The following is a 15,128-nucleotide window of genomic DNA, read 5'->3' as shown; positions in this document are numbered from 1 at the left end:
ATACAAAGTTGTAAATTTTATTTTTCTTTTTTTTTTTCTTTGAACACATTTTATTTGAAAATAAAAATTTTAAAAAACAAATTACAAATTTTTAAATATTTTGATTATTTATGGAAAGGATTTTGACGTATTTGACGTGCACGTTTACTGAAAAAATTTCTTCCAACAAAATTTTGACGATCATTTTCAATCAAAGCCGCCTGTCTTAATGAATCTAATAATCGTTGACGATCATTTATATATTGCCATAATATTATTGAACGTTTTATCAATTTGGATGCTGGATCCAATATGGAATGATTATTATTATCGCCATCATTATTAACTAATCGTTTCAAAATCGAACGATATTCATTTGCTGATGATGATGATAATCGATTCTTTTCTTTCGATTGTTGTCGATTAATTTGATATAAAATTGATGCATAAACAAACATTGATTCGGCTAAATCTTTTATTGTTGATTGTGATAATATACGATGCATTAATGATTCCATTATTTCAGCTGCATCATTATGTTGTCCATATTGTTCGGATTGAATTCTAGCAATCTGTATTAATGATCGACATTCAAGTTGTTTAAAACCATGTATCAATGATTGTGCAACACATTCAAATAATATGGATAAATCCTGTAGTATTGTACCACGAATCAAATGACATTCAATCGTTGTATATGGATCTAATTCCGGTACTAATTTTCTTTCATTTTCCGATTCTAATTCTTCGGGTGGTGGTGGTTGTATTCGTTCATAATAATTAAGATTTTTTGAATAAAATGAACCCATTGATATTGGTTTCGAATTATTACTATCAATTTGTTGCTGTGATGTTTGATCATTCGTTGGTTTTTTGTTCGATGTTTTTAAAATTACATGATCTTCTTCTTGTTGATAATCATCAACAACAGCAGCAGAATTCGATACTGAAGATTGAAAAAGATTCTGTCGAAGATAAGTAGTTCCAGATAGTTTAAATGTTTGTAATTCACTTGTCATTTGTGTTTGTTTAAATGTACCCCCACCACCTGGTACATATGGAATAATCATATCCAAACATTCTAATGCTGTTATTGGTTCATTTTGTCTATAACGAAGTCGAACTAACATTAAATATGAACGTGTACGATCCAAACGACGAATTGCATTCAAACATTTTGTTGCTGCATTCCAATGACCAATATTTAGATTATAATCAAACATTATTTCAATCAAAGCTTGTTCCATAATTTTTTTAGCATATTGATTATATGATGAAAAATGTTTACGAAAACAATTGATTAAATCGATAGCCTGTTGAAAATCACCACGAACAAACCATAAATAATGTGCCATATTTCGAATGGCTATTGGTGTTGATTCATCTAAACGAAATATACGTTCTTCCATAATTGTTTCGATTACATCCATTCGAAGCCATAATTTTGCATAAGTTGATGCTAAATGTGTTCCGCCATATGCATTAAATATTGCCGATATCATACTAAATTGTTCACCTAATACATCAAAAAGACGATATTTAATAGCCAAATAAATTGATTGTGGTAAAAATGGTGATCGTTGATGATTATTTGAACAAGTCATTGGACCATCCAATTGGACATCGGATAATGATAATTGTTCGGATAATAATGGACCAGGTTTCAAATATTGTAATCGTTGAAAATGTAAAAATGTTTTTGCCAAAATATATGGTAATGTTAATGGATTTGTTAAAATCAGTCCGATAATATTTTCCATTAAATCTAAATCAGCATAAACTTTATTCATTTTTTTCTTACGTAGATAATGATTTGTTTCGGATTCAGAACATAGATTTAAATGTTCAATAGCAATAGGTTTTGAATGATCTAAATGTTGTGATATTTGTAATATCCATAACATTGTATATTGTAAACAACGTTCATCACATTTTTCACGTGCTAATGAAAGACAATCAACCAATGCATCATATGCTAAACGATAATATTTAAAATGATAATACATCATTGCTAGATTTAATGATGACCAACAATAATTTGAACTACTATACATTAGGTTATGTCCTGATCCTGAATCAATAGCATTATTTCCCGAATCATTTCCATTACGTTGATTACGAAAACCCAGATTACCATGTTGATGACCAACCGGATGATTCGATGGACCATCAATCATACCGCGTGGAATATTCGCTCCATTCGGATGATGAATACCATTTCCAATACTACCATTTCTTATCGATGTATTTGAAGGATTTGTTAATGAATTTGTTATATATTTAGGATCAGGTTCAAAACTTGGTTTTTTCAGATCAAAATAATCGAAAAATGCTTTTCTTGCCATTGTAAAATTATTAACACGTAACGCATTGATAAATTTTAGATATTCAATATCGTTGAAAAAATTGATCGAACGAAATAAAGAACGATATTTTTTATTCAATGAATCTACGGTAATTGGTGCCGATGTAGTTGCTATCGGTGGTACATACAATCCCGTAGCATTTCCACCACCACCAGGTGTTGCGACCATAATTCCACCATTAAAATTCGTACCATTCATATTATTATTATTTGAACGATTATTATCCAATACCGGTAACATTGAATTACCATTCAAAAGTGATGGTTGATCTGTTTGGCCAGTTTGTCCTTCAAAACCACGAATCAGATTTAAATTTGCCAAATAATTATATGTTATAAAACGATTATAATAGAACATATTATCTTTGGTAAATTTTTCCCTTAAATATTGCATAACCTGTTGTGGTGTCAATGCCAATTTTTCATTATATTGTATTTTATAAATTTGTTTTACAATATAATGTTCAAATGTATCATACACATTATGATGATTAATTTTTTTCGATACTTTTTTCATTTTACCATCATCATCATTATCATCATCGGCAACTGTTGTATTTGAATTGGAAATTATACTGGATTTTTGTCCAGTTGTTGAATCAAATACAGTACGATCGATTGACGACATGTCAGTATCCATATCATCATTAAGAGTAATATCAAGATCCATTGGTATCGATGATTGTTGTTGTTGTTGTTGTTGTTGATTACTAATAACAATCGAACGTTTATTTGATGATGGTGTCATCATTGAATCATCAATATCCATCGATATATCCAATGATTTGAATGTATTACCAGAATTTTCATCACTTAATTTTCGTTTACTTGATAAATTATATTCGGTTTTTTGTAAACTTTGTTGTTCATTAACATTATCATTATTATCGTTATTCGTTGCTGTTGAATCAATTGGTTTTGATCGAACTTTTTCAATCAATTCCAATAAATGTTTAACAAATATTTCATTATGTTTAGCTTTGTTTGTTTTCAATTTTGATTCAATATGATTCAAATTATTAAAAAGTTTACTGTTTTGATGGTCGGATTTGTTTGATTGTTTTTGATCACAATGTTGTTTTTCACTTTCATCATTTTGACCATTATTATTATCATCAGTAACTAAAAGATAATTTTGTAATTGATCAAATAAAGTTGAAGTTTCACAATATGATAATCGTTCATAATAGATCATTAATTTACGTAGAAATATACCAATCAATGACATTTTATGTATTTGATTATGTGAAAAACCACCAGCAGCAGAATGATCCTGTTCACATAATTCATCCAAAAGTTTAATACGATTTTTGAAGAATTTTTTCTGCACCAATAAACGAACTTTATCGAAAAAATCATAAAAATATTTAATATCCGAACGACGTAAACGATTCAATTCTTTATGAAATGTTTGTAAAACTTCGGTGGAAATTTTCGAACGATAACAATCATTATTTTCAATACGAAATAATAATTCTTCGAATGAACAATCCATTGACATGATTAGTTTATATGATAAATATCCATGTGCATTAACATCTAACGATGATGATGATGATGATGATTTTGATGATTCTATTGGTGACATTTCATGTGATTGACGATATTCAAGATATGAACAGATAAAATTTGCAACACAAATTTTATATGGTGATAATGTATACGATTCATTTAGGATAAATTGACTGAAATCCATCGCGAATGGTTTTTTCTAAGAAAATATTCAATGAAAATTTTGGATAAGAAAAAATAAACATTACCGCCAAATACCTTTTTACCAACGGTCCAAAGTTTTTTTTAAAACAAAAAGAATCACACGCTCAAAAAATTCTCCGAAAAACATTGTCTATGAAAGGATCCAAATTAAGTTTTCCAAATGAAAAAAAAAATTTTCTCGAAAAAAAAAATTGATTTGGATCGTCGAATTTTTTGTTTTATTTTTCGATAAAAATCAATCGATTACATAATGGTAACTGTATTTTTTTTTGGTAATTTTTTCTTATTTTAAAATTTTATATTTTCTCTCAATTAGAATTCACAACGAAACAAAGTATTTGATGAATTAAAAAGTAAACATTTAAAACAAACGATCGGTTCGGCAAACAATTCATTACCGACTACTTCATCATCATCACCATCACCATTTATTTTATCTAGTGGTCCGGTAACTGGATCAAATATGCCTGTATCAATTCTGCCGAATCAATTAACACCACCAATTGGTGGTCAATCATCATTTTCAACACTAGAACCAATGACACCATCACAAAAAGCTGTTGCACAAGCACATCAATTATCATATGGTTTTTATATACCACAAGATTCAAATTATAATCCAATTTTACCTGTTTTACCTCGATTTAATTGAAAAATGGATCTCATAATTAATTTCTTTTTTATTATTCAACAAATTATTAAAAAAATTCAAATTAAAAAAATAAAATTCAACAAAATTATCATTATAATTTGGCTATCGGTTTCGATTGTTCATCACCATCAGAATCATCATTGAAAGGATATGTAATTGGTGGAATATGACCACAACCTGGTTCAATTGTACAAATTGCACGACATTTAATTCCCATTAATTCCATACGATTTTTAGATTTTGCATTACGATTTGCATCATGAACACTACCATTAAATTCGGGTATTTGTTTACCATCACTAACTAATAATGGTTCGGTTGGATATTGTTCATCACCAGGTACTAATGATAGTGCACCATCATCATATGTAAGAAAAACTGGTAACCATCGTTGACAACCTAATGTTTGTCTTGAACGCATAAAACGATATAATCGATCCATTTTTGGAAAACGTAAAAATCTTGATAATTCATATACTTGTGGTGGTGCTAAAAATGCCTGATCCAAACGATGTGTTTCAAGTATTTCGATTGGATTACACCACTGGTGATAAATTAAAATTAAAAATTTCAATTCAATTTCAACAAATTATTATACATACAATCGGTGTAGTTACTTCAGCATTATCAACAAAAACTGGTGGTTTTTGTTCAAAACAACAAACATAAAACATTGTATCAAAACGACGATGACCAACACTGATCGGTGTTAGCCAATTTGACCATTCATAAAGTGACCATACATTTGGTACCATTTTTAATTGATCACAAAGTTGAATGAATTGTCCAGAATCTGATCGAATTTTTTGTCTCCATTCATTGAGGTCGGTATTGAGTGATTTTGATGTTAAAACTTTACAATAATCATTATCATTACGTTTTTTTGGATCAACAAGTAAAAGTATACCTGGAATCATATATGCAACAATTGTTAATAATAATTTTAAACAACAAACAAAAAACTAACCAGCTTCTTCAAATGTTTCACGAATAGCTGTAATACGAAGACCAATATCCATATTGATAATTTTCATATTGGTTGATTGTCCTTTTAACGTTATAGGATCGGTAATCATTGGTGGTCTTGGTCCAACAATATCCATTGATATTCGATCCAAATCATTCAAATTGATACCGTATTTTTCAAATAAATCATACCATTTATATTCAAAATCTGATAATTCAACTTGTCCACCTGGAAATACATATGCCGATGCAAAAAATGATGATGTAACTGAACGTTTTACCATCAATGTATTATAATCAAATTTGATTGGTAGATTTTGAACATCTGTAAGATTGATTTTCGATTGATTATCTGGTGCTAATATTATTAATGATGATGCTTCTTTCCATGATTGTTTTTTGGGTAATTTGGACATATCATTGGGTTGTTGTTCTAATGCTTTTGGATATGGTGCCATTGGTTGAAATTTTTGTTGATCAGATATTGTTCGTAATGAATAACCTAATTGAGAAAACGATGGAAAAAAACAATGATAATGAAATCTTGTTAAAAAAAAATTTCAAGCTGAAAAAATAACAACAAAAAACATGTAAATAGATTTGACCTGAATATAAAACGCAACTCAACTGTGGTTAACTCTCAACTCTCATTTTTTTTTGTGACTGACTGACTTTTGCCATTCGATTTGACAACAACAAGTGGAAGAAAATATTCAAGTTTTTCTTTCTTTTTTCAAACAAACCAATCCCGCACACACACGCGAACATTATTAAGTTTGACGATACAAATAACAACAACAACCTGTTTCGGAAATATTTTTCAATATTTTTTTCCGTAAAATCAATGCAAACGATAATGATTGCGATATGGTTGATAATCGTTGTTGTTGATGTTGGATAATCATTTTTGTTGTCAATGATTTTATTATCTGTTGATGGAACATGATTTGAATTTTTTTTAGAAAAATAATTTCCCGAATCGAAAATCTTTAGCATCTTTTCACACAAACAAAAAAGATTTACAATTTTTTTGATGATAAAGAAAAGGTGAAAAAACTATAGGTGCCATCTTTTGACATTCAAATCAAATGATTATCATTTGATTTGGTTTTGGATAAACTCTTACCTCTTGCTTATGGAAAATCTGTTCGAGTTACTTTTCGGAATTTTTTCGAAAAAGTTGAAAGTTTGAAAATCAGAAAATGACCAAAATGCAAATGACCAACCATGAAAAACAGAAACAAATCTCCGTTGATGTCGACTGATAATTGATAAATTCCCAGATTGCAATCATCATCATCATTATCTACAACGAGAAAAAAAACAAGTTTTTTCTTTTTTCAATGTCATCCTATGTAATTGTCGATTAGTTAAAATTAAAATTCTGATGTTTATTTCTTTCTTTCTTTATTTATTTCTGATTGTATCATGTGATATGATGATAGTAAACAATGTTTTGTTTTTTTTTCGAAGGAAAAATTTAATAGAAGAAATAAAAATCTATAAAAAACACACACACAGGTAAAAACACAGGTAATTTCTCTCTGGAGAAAATTAATTTTAGGGCTATATATTTACAAACAAATTGAACTGAATGTGATCAGAAAATCGATGATTGGCGAATAAAGGGTTATTTGAAGAAAAAAAAATTTGATAAAAAGTTCAGTAAATTCAAAAAAATCGAAATTAAGCAAAACAGGAAAAAAAAACAAAAAAAAAAACATTTTTTATAAAAATCCATTCATAACATTCAATCATGAACTTCGAAATATTCTTGTATTACGATCATTTTGATTATTCTGGTTGTCGTTGTTGTTGTTTTGATCGTTACCGTTATTATGAGCATCACCATATTTAGCCATTGAATTGAAAAAACCTTTTTTCAATAAATTACTTAGATTTGATTTTGGTTTTGATTGTTGTTGTTGTTTACGTTGTTGTTGTTGTTGTTGATTTCTTGATTGTTGTTGTTGTTGTTGTTGTTGTTGTCGATGATGATTTCGATGATTTTTCACTGGAGTTGTTATTGGATGCATTATAGGCATTGTTGTTTGTAGATTAAATATTGGATTCGATGTTGTTGTTGTTGTCATCATCATCGATTTTGTTGACATTGATGATGCCGATGATGATAATGATTTTGATTCCATAAATTTCTTTCGTGGCTGTGAACGAATTGGTGGCCTTTGAGATGTTATCGTTGGAATCGGTGTTGTACCACTACGTGATGATTTTGTTGCTGTTGTTGGTGGAAATATTTTATTCATTCTGGTTGTCGATGCCTGTTCATATATTCTGCTGCTGCTTGTCGATGATTTTTTTCTCGACGGCATTAACGTCGTCGATGATAATGATGATGATATTGGTATTTTTGTTTTCGGTAACTGTACTACTTCACGTGCACCATTTAAAAAATTTGGATTATTTTCAATTTCATGTAGAACATGTTTAACCACTGGATGATTGACAACTGGATTACGATTTGATGAATCACCTTCATATTCAGTACTTTGACCACTATCTTCATTTATATCTTCATTAACTTGATTGAATTTCGAATCAATTGGTTGTTGTTGTTCATGATGATCTTTCCATATAACCGATTCACCTGAACCATAATGTTTTTGATTTGATTTCATATGTCGTTTATGATGTTCAGCAGCCGATATTGCTTCATTAACTAATTCTTTTATGGTATTCATTGGTATACCACCAACAAATGCTTCACTTGAATCATCTTCACCTGTTGTTTGTTCAACAATATTATTTTGTTCATCATCATCATTATCATCATCATAATTTTTATTATCTTCAAATACAGTACTACGTGGATTATTGAAATCTTTTGGTCCTATTGATGGTCCTAATGGACCTGTTGAACTTTGATAACCATTACCGCCACCTTGGAAAGCTGCTTGATTATTGCCGAAATTACCACCACCGTTGGCTGATGATCCACCACCACCACTATAACCGAAGCCATTACCATTATGACCTTGACCAGATGATCCTCTATAATCAGATTTTCCATCATCACCGAATCCAGAATCAAAACCATCACCAGTATTTTGACCACCACCACCATTATTATTATTATAATCATCATTAAAATCGCTTTGAAATCCAATTTCAACATCATTTACTTCAGGTTCTTTTTTTTCAGGGAGGGGGACAAAAAAAACTATTAGTCAAGTCTAGAATATAATCATTAAGATCATAAAAAAATAATCATACCATGTCCATCATTTGGACCAATGTTATTCGAACCAGTGCCATAACCAGCGTTATTTACACCTGTGTTACCAGAGACATGACCACTAGCAAGATCAAAACTTCCAGTATTTCCAGTACTTGAATGTCCAATACTTCCAGCACTAACAGAATCATAATTGCCAGCATTTCCAACATCGTTGCCCATATTTCCTTGGACATAATTACCTCCGGAATTGTGACCACCACCACCACCAGAATTATAACCGCCAGCATTTCCACCCATATTTCCTGAATCGTAACCTCCCGTGTTGCCACCCATATTTCCTGAGCCATAGCCACCACCGCCAGAATTACCGGAATCATAGCCACCGGTGTTACCGCCCGTATTTCCACCGCCATAGCCACCACCAGCAGAGTTACCGGAATCATAACCACCAGCGTTTCCATTCATATTTACTGAATCGTAACCTCCAACGTTACCGCCCATGTTCCCTCCGCCATAGCCGCCTCCAGAATTACCGGAATCATAGCCTCCAGCGTTACCGCCCGTATTTCCACCGCCATAGCCGCCTGCGTTTCCACCCATATTTCCACCGCCATAGCCACCACCACCTCCTTGGTTCATATCTCCTCCGCCATAGCCGCCACCAGAGCTACCAGAATCATATCCACCAGCATTTCCACCCATATTTCCCGAGCCATAGCCACCGTCTGATCCATTCATATTGCCAGAACCATAACCGCTACCACCAGAATTACCGGAATCATAGCTGCCACCGTTTCCACCCATATTTCCACCGCCATAGCCACCACCAGAGCTACCAGAATCATAGCCACCTGAATTTCCACCCGTATTTCCTCCGCCATAGCTGCCGCCAGAGTTACCGGAATCATAGCCACCTGAATTTCCACCCGTATTTCCTCCGCCATAGCTGCCGCCGGAGTTACCGGAATCATAGCCGCCGGTGTTGCCGCCCATATTTCCACCGCCATAGCCGCCACCAGCAGAGTTACCGGAATCATAACCACCAGCGTTTCCATTCATATTTACTGAATCGTAACCTCCAACGTTACCGCCCATGTTCCCTCCGCCATAACTGCCTCCAGAGCTGCCAGAATCATAGCCACCAGAATTTCCTCCACCATAGCTGCCGCCAGAGTTACCGGAATCATATCCTCCTGCGTTGGCACCCATATTTCCTCCGCCATAGCCGCCTCCCGAATTGCCGGAATCATAGCCACCACCAGAGCTGCCAGAATCATAGCCACCAGAATTTCCTCCACCATAGCTGCCGCCAGAATTACCGGAATCATATCCGCCTGCGTTGCCGCCCATATTTCCTCCGCCATAGCCGCCTCCAGAATTGCCGGAATCATAGCCACCAGAATTTCCACCCATATTTCCTCCACCATAGCTGCCGCCAGAATTACCGGAATCATAGCCACCAGAATTTCCTCCACCATAACCACCTCCTCCCATATTACTATTGCTATATCCACTTTGGCCACCACCGGAGTTATATCCACCACCACCGTTTCCTTTTCCAGAACTATATCCACCGCTTGATTTTCCTTTTTTGTAGCCACCACCACCGCCACCACCTTTTCCTTTACCGCCACGGCCACCTTTTCCTTTTCCTTTACCTAAAATCATTAAAGAAACAAAAATTCATAAATGAAACAGGATGCTAATTTGAAGAAACACATACCACTTGTTGCAACTGCTTTCATCAATAACATTGCCAATGTATTTTCATCAACATATTTTTTTACTTCACGTTCAGCTTGTTTATCACCTAGGCCAGGCATAACAGACATTTTTCCATAACCTTTCATTTTTGGACATTTAGGTTTACAACGGCTACCACCACCACCACCACCTTTACTCAATAAACTACCAAATATATTTTGAAACATTTGTATTTTGCCCATTATACCCATATCCATCATTGGTAATGAAAATGATGCACTTGTATCTAAATCACTTGAACCAGAACTGGTACTATTTTTTGATTTCACTGGTGCTACAGCACTTGATTTAATTGCAGTTGATGCTGCAACCGGTACTGATTTTATCGATGAAATTGGTTTCGGTTGACCAGTTATTATTACATTATTCAATGGAACCATTAGATTTGGTACAACAGATTTTGCTGCTGCTGCTGCTGCTGCTGGTGTAGCTGCTGTAGAAATAGTCGTCGACGATAATGATTGTTGATCAATTGATGGTGTCGATATTGATGATGAAGAAGAAGCTGAAGAATGTTGTTGTACATCCATCGATTTCAATGATGATAATAATTTCGATGATGCTGTAGCTCTATTTTTACAAAAAGAAAAAAATGTCAATCAAAAGCAGCCGAATGTTATCAATCGAATATGATCATCATATGTAATGATCAATTGTAATTTCACAAAGCAGAAAAGCAAAAGGAAAAAATTTTATTATTGATGGATTACAAATGGAAATACGGTAGCTTTCCATCAGCTTTGTAATCATCATCATCATCACTATCACTAAACAACAATACCCAAACACATATCACAATTGAAATCAAAAATCTTTTCCATTTTTTCCATTTTCTTTATACAACTATATTATCATCATCATAATGATGTAGTAATGATGATAATAATAAATTCATTCATAAATGACATACAATTTTATTCATAAAAATAGTTACAATTTGATTGATTGATTGATTTGATTGATCTATAACTTTATCTAAATCTAAACAACAATGTGTAAATGAAGAAAAAAAACAGGGGATAATGATGATCCATAATGTGTGAATGAAATTTTCTTTTTCTTTATTTTTTTACTATCTTCTTCCGATTGATTATATCGATTGTATCGATTGTTATTTTTGATTTTTCATAATTCGATTGTAAATCGAATTATATACAACTACCACCATCACCATTATCACCATCAAGCTATTATTATTATGAATTTCTATTTTTGGTATTATAATTTGATCATCGTCATCATTATGATCATTAAATAATCATTGAAAACATCCACAAAAAATCTTCTTCGTTCTATTATTTGGTGTTCAGAAGAAGAAGAAGAAAAAGAAAAAAAGCAATCGATGCTCAGAATATGAATTTTACTTTTTCACTTTTTTTACTCATTTCACTTCATCAGCAATTAATCAATGGTTTGTTTTTTTTCAGGTCAATCGGTAGTGTAATGTGCGAGAATAGACATTTGTTGTTGTTGTTGATCAGAAAATGTTTTTAAAAATTTTCAACAACAACAAAAATTCAATAATCATAATCATCTTTTTTAGGCAGAAAACAACAAAAAACCTAAAGATGATATATTACAACAACAACAACAACAACAGGTTATAATAATAATAATGTCTAAATGTTTCTGGTCAATGGCCCAATGTTGTAGGCAAAATGAAAAAAAAACTTTCCAAGGAAAATCCAATCTTTTAATCTTAATAATAATAATAATAATTACTACAGCCATATCATTCATGGATGGTAGTCGAAAGCCAGAGAGAGTGAAATGAAAGAGAAAGGATATATGGATGGCTATATGAGGATGGCTATATGGCTACATGGACATGGATAAACGTTTTTCGACCCGTTTTTTTTAAAATCTAAACGTTAATTACAAACCAAAAACTGAACATCACACAGGATAGTTATCCAAATATGATCAACAAAGTTTTTCAACCTGTTTTTTTGTTGTTGAAAAAATTTTAAAAATTAAAACTTTTTTTAATTGTTTGTCTTTGTTTTTGTTTAAGAAGGAAAAAACAAACAAACAAACAATATCTTTCGACACATCCATGAACAAAGTAGAAATTCTTTCAACTTAGTTTCAACAAACAAACAAACACAAAATCCACCTACAACAAGACAATTATCCTTATCAAACAACGGATAAATAATCATATGGGTTATTATTGTAACACAGACACACACACACATGTCTAATGTATTTTCACCAAAAATCTTCTTTCCTCTGCTTCTTTTGGGCTTTTTACATTCACATCGCTCATTATCATATCCAAAAGAAAATGAATGAATGTTTTGAATGTTGGTGGAAAAAATGCAAAAATCGAGGTTAAAAATCAAACAAACAAAACTTACAATTTAGGTATCCTAACACTATCGAATGATATTGTTTTTGATGGTATCCAACCAGCTTGTGGTGATAATTCCGGTAGTATTGGTTTTTTCTTAATCGATGGTATCGATGATTTCGATTGTTTTGATTGTTGTTTTTTTGATTTTGGTAATTTTAATTTTGGTTGTAATGTTGATATAGTTGATATTGATTGAATTTGTTGTTGTTGTTGTTGTTGTGGTTGTTGTTGTTGTAGTTGATGATATTTTGATTGTAATACTGATGTTGTTGATGTCATCATTCCATTTGATGATGATGATGACGATGATGATGATGGTATGATCATCGTTCCAACAATATTTTTAGTTGTTTTTACCATGTTTGTTGATGGTGATGATAATGATGATGTGGATGATGATGGCACTAATTGTGGTGAGCGTTTTGTTGATGATAATAATTGATGATGATGATGATGATGTGGTACATATTGATGATGTGGATGATGATGATAAAAACTTGATGAAAATGGATATACTTGCTGTGATAATGATGGTGATAATTGCTGACCAACGGTCATCGATATAAAATGGATAAATATTATTAATAATAATGAAAAAATTTGCATTTGTAATGTTGACCAAGATTTACGATGATTTCGTAAATCTAATAATAATATTTGCCTAATTTTGGCCATATTTTTAAATAATAATTTTGTAATTATCATATTTTAGTCATTCATAAATGTCGTTCAATAATGATTTTGTCGTCTGTTTTAATCTATGTATAACAGGCGGATATTGTGGGCTTTTCATAAACAACGTGTTATTTGGTTAATTTTTATTATTGATACAGACGAAATTTCACAAACAAATATAAGTTTCCAGACAAAGAAAAAAAAAGAAGATTCGAAAGATGAATCAGGAAACTTTTTAGGAAATTTTTTTTTCACACATTTAATATACGAAGAAAAACAACAAAAAAAAAAATCAGGGAAACAAACAACCAAACCAACCATTAACAACGAAATTAACAGATATCACATCGTCGTCGTCGTCGTCGGCGGCTATGGGTGATGGGAAATTAACAATTTAATTTCCGAAATGTGGAAAAATTTATGAGTTTTTCACTGGTCAAACAAACGAAAAAAATTTCAACAAGCATCAAAGCCGAACCTTAAGCAAAAAATTTGAATTTTTTTTCGGAAAATAACAAAACAAAAAAACGTTTCGGGTGAAAGTGAAAAATGAAATCTCCCAAAAAAAATGAATGTTTTTTGTTTGTCTGTTTTTATATATGTATAAAAAATGAATGAATATTTTGGTTGGACCAAACCTATAGAACAGAACAGCGAACAATGAACAACGAAGAACGAAATTGAAAATTTTAAGAGTCAGAAAAAGATGCATCACCTGATGTACGATGATGCATCTTCACATAAGAATTTTTCCTTTCTTTTTGGATTGAGAAAACAAAAAAAAAATACCCGAAAAGAAAGAGAAAAAGATTTTCTTCAATTTGTTCTCCATTGCAGAGTAGCCAGAGAGAGAGAGAGAGAGAGAAAGATGGACCATTGGCTATTTCTCGTTGTTGTTGTTAATCGAAACAATATGGCCGATGTCCAATTTTTTTTTGATTTAATTTTTTTTTTATTTTCAAAAAATTTTTAAATATCAAGAGAAAAACAGTGAAACAGTGAAACTTTTGGGCGCTATGTTCACACACCGTTTATCACACGGATATGTCGGAAAACAGATTTTTCATTATGTAATAATGTATGATTTGAATTGAATCATTTCTCATCATAAATATTATGATGGCACCTAGGATATAATCATTGTTGTGAATATATCTTTTACCGGATATATATTTTACTTTGTTGTTGAAATTTTTTTTTAAATTTCAAAAAAAAAAATTACTCAAAATTGATTGCGATGATAAGATAAAGGTGAAGAAGTTTGGAAAATATTCATTGATTTTTGATTCATGATTGTTCTGCAAGGTAAATCATTAATTACCGAAAAATGAAATGAAATTTTGCTGTAAATTTTTTTTTCTGGGAAAATTTCCCAGAAAAAAATAACTGGTTCGAGTAGTGTGAGGAGGATGAGCAATAAAAAAAACGCCCACTCTACAAACCAAATTCGTTTTTC

At 31.7% G+C, this 15,128-nt stretch overlaps 4 protein-coding genes across 5 annotated transcripts; 1 reads left to right on the top strand and 3 right to left on the bottom strand.

Moving 5' to 3' along the window:
• Nucleotides 1-82: 82 nt before the first annotated feature.
• Nucleotides 83-4,211, bottom strand: LOC113791140 (uncharacterized). Its single transcript, XM_027340872.2, has 2 exons — nucleotides 4,115-4,211; nucleotides 83-4,055 (listed from the first exon to the last, which is right to left on the bottom strand). The coding sequence occupies exon 2, from the start codon at nucleotides 4,038-4,040 to the stop codon at nucleotides 105-107; it is 3,936 nt and encodes a 1,311-aa protein (XP_027196673.2). The 5' UTR covers nucleotides 4,041-4,055; nucleotides 4,115-4,211; the 3' UTR covers nucleotides 83-104.
• On the top strand, nucleotides 4,154-6,675 carry LOC113791197 (uncharacterized). The gene is made up of 2 exons (XM_027340942.2): nucleotides 4,154-4,313; nucleotides 4,377-6,675. The coding sequence occupies exons 1-2, from the start codon at nucleotides 4,311-4,313 to the stop codon at nucleotides 4,710-4,712; spliced, it is 339 nt and encodes a 112-aa protein (XP_027196743.2). The 5' UTR covers nucleotides 4,154-4,310; the 3' UTR covers nucleotides 4,713-6,675.
• Nucleotides 4,723-6,622, bottom strand: LOC113791194 (acyl-coenzyme A diphosphatase NUDT19-like). Its single transcript, XM_027340936.2, has 4 exons — nucleotides 6,481-6,622; nucleotides 5,680-6,180; nucleotides 5,315-5,619; nucleotides 4,723-5,256 (listed from the first exon to the last, which is right to left on the bottom strand). Exons 1-4 carry the CDS (start codon nucleotides 6,620-6,622, stop codon nucleotides 4,804-4,806), a joined length of 1,401 nt encoding a protein of 466 aa, XP_027196737.2. The 3' UTR covers nucleotides 4,723-4,803.
• Nucleotides 6,676-7,165: 490 nt separating the features above from the next.
• Nucleotides 7,166-14,200, bottom strand: LOC113791193 (uncharacterized). Of its 2 annotated transcripts, none has more exons than XM_075822930.1 (4): nucleotides 13,002-14,200; nucleotides 10,601-11,211; nucleotides 8,913-10,535; nucleotides 7,166-8,859 (listed from the first exon to the last, which is right to left on the bottom strand). In XM_075822930.1, the coding sequence occupies exons 1-4, from the start codon at nucleotides 13,700-13,702 to the stop codon at nucleotides 7,433-7,435; spliced, it is 4,362 nt and encodes a 1,453-aa protein (XP_075679045.1). In that variant the 5' UTR covers nucleotides 13,703-14,200; the 3' UTR covers nucleotides 7,166-7,432. The 2 variants fall into 2 exon arrangements, with proteins under 2 accessions (XP_075679045.1, XP_075679046.1); XM_075822931.1 differs by having other exon boundaries at nucleotides 7,168-8,829; nucleotides 13,002-14,199.
• Nucleotides 14,201-15,128: the final 928 nt, after the last annotated feature.

Source organism: Dermatophagoides pteronyssinus, unplaced genomic scaffold (genome assembly GCF_027571235.1).
Source record: "Dermatophagoides pteronyssinus isolate colony J.1.1.1.1 unplaced genomic scaffold, Derpt_VIB-CSIC_2022.12 sq0021, whole genome shotgun sequence".
Classification (NCBI taxonomy): domain Eukaryota; kingdom Metazoa; phylum Arthropoda; class Arachnida; order Sarcoptiformes; family Pyroglyphidae; genus Dermatophagoides; species Dermatophagoides pteronyssinus.
The sequence above is the reverse complement of the archived record's forward strand: the minus strand, read 5'-3'. Positions and strand labels throughout refer to the sequence as shown.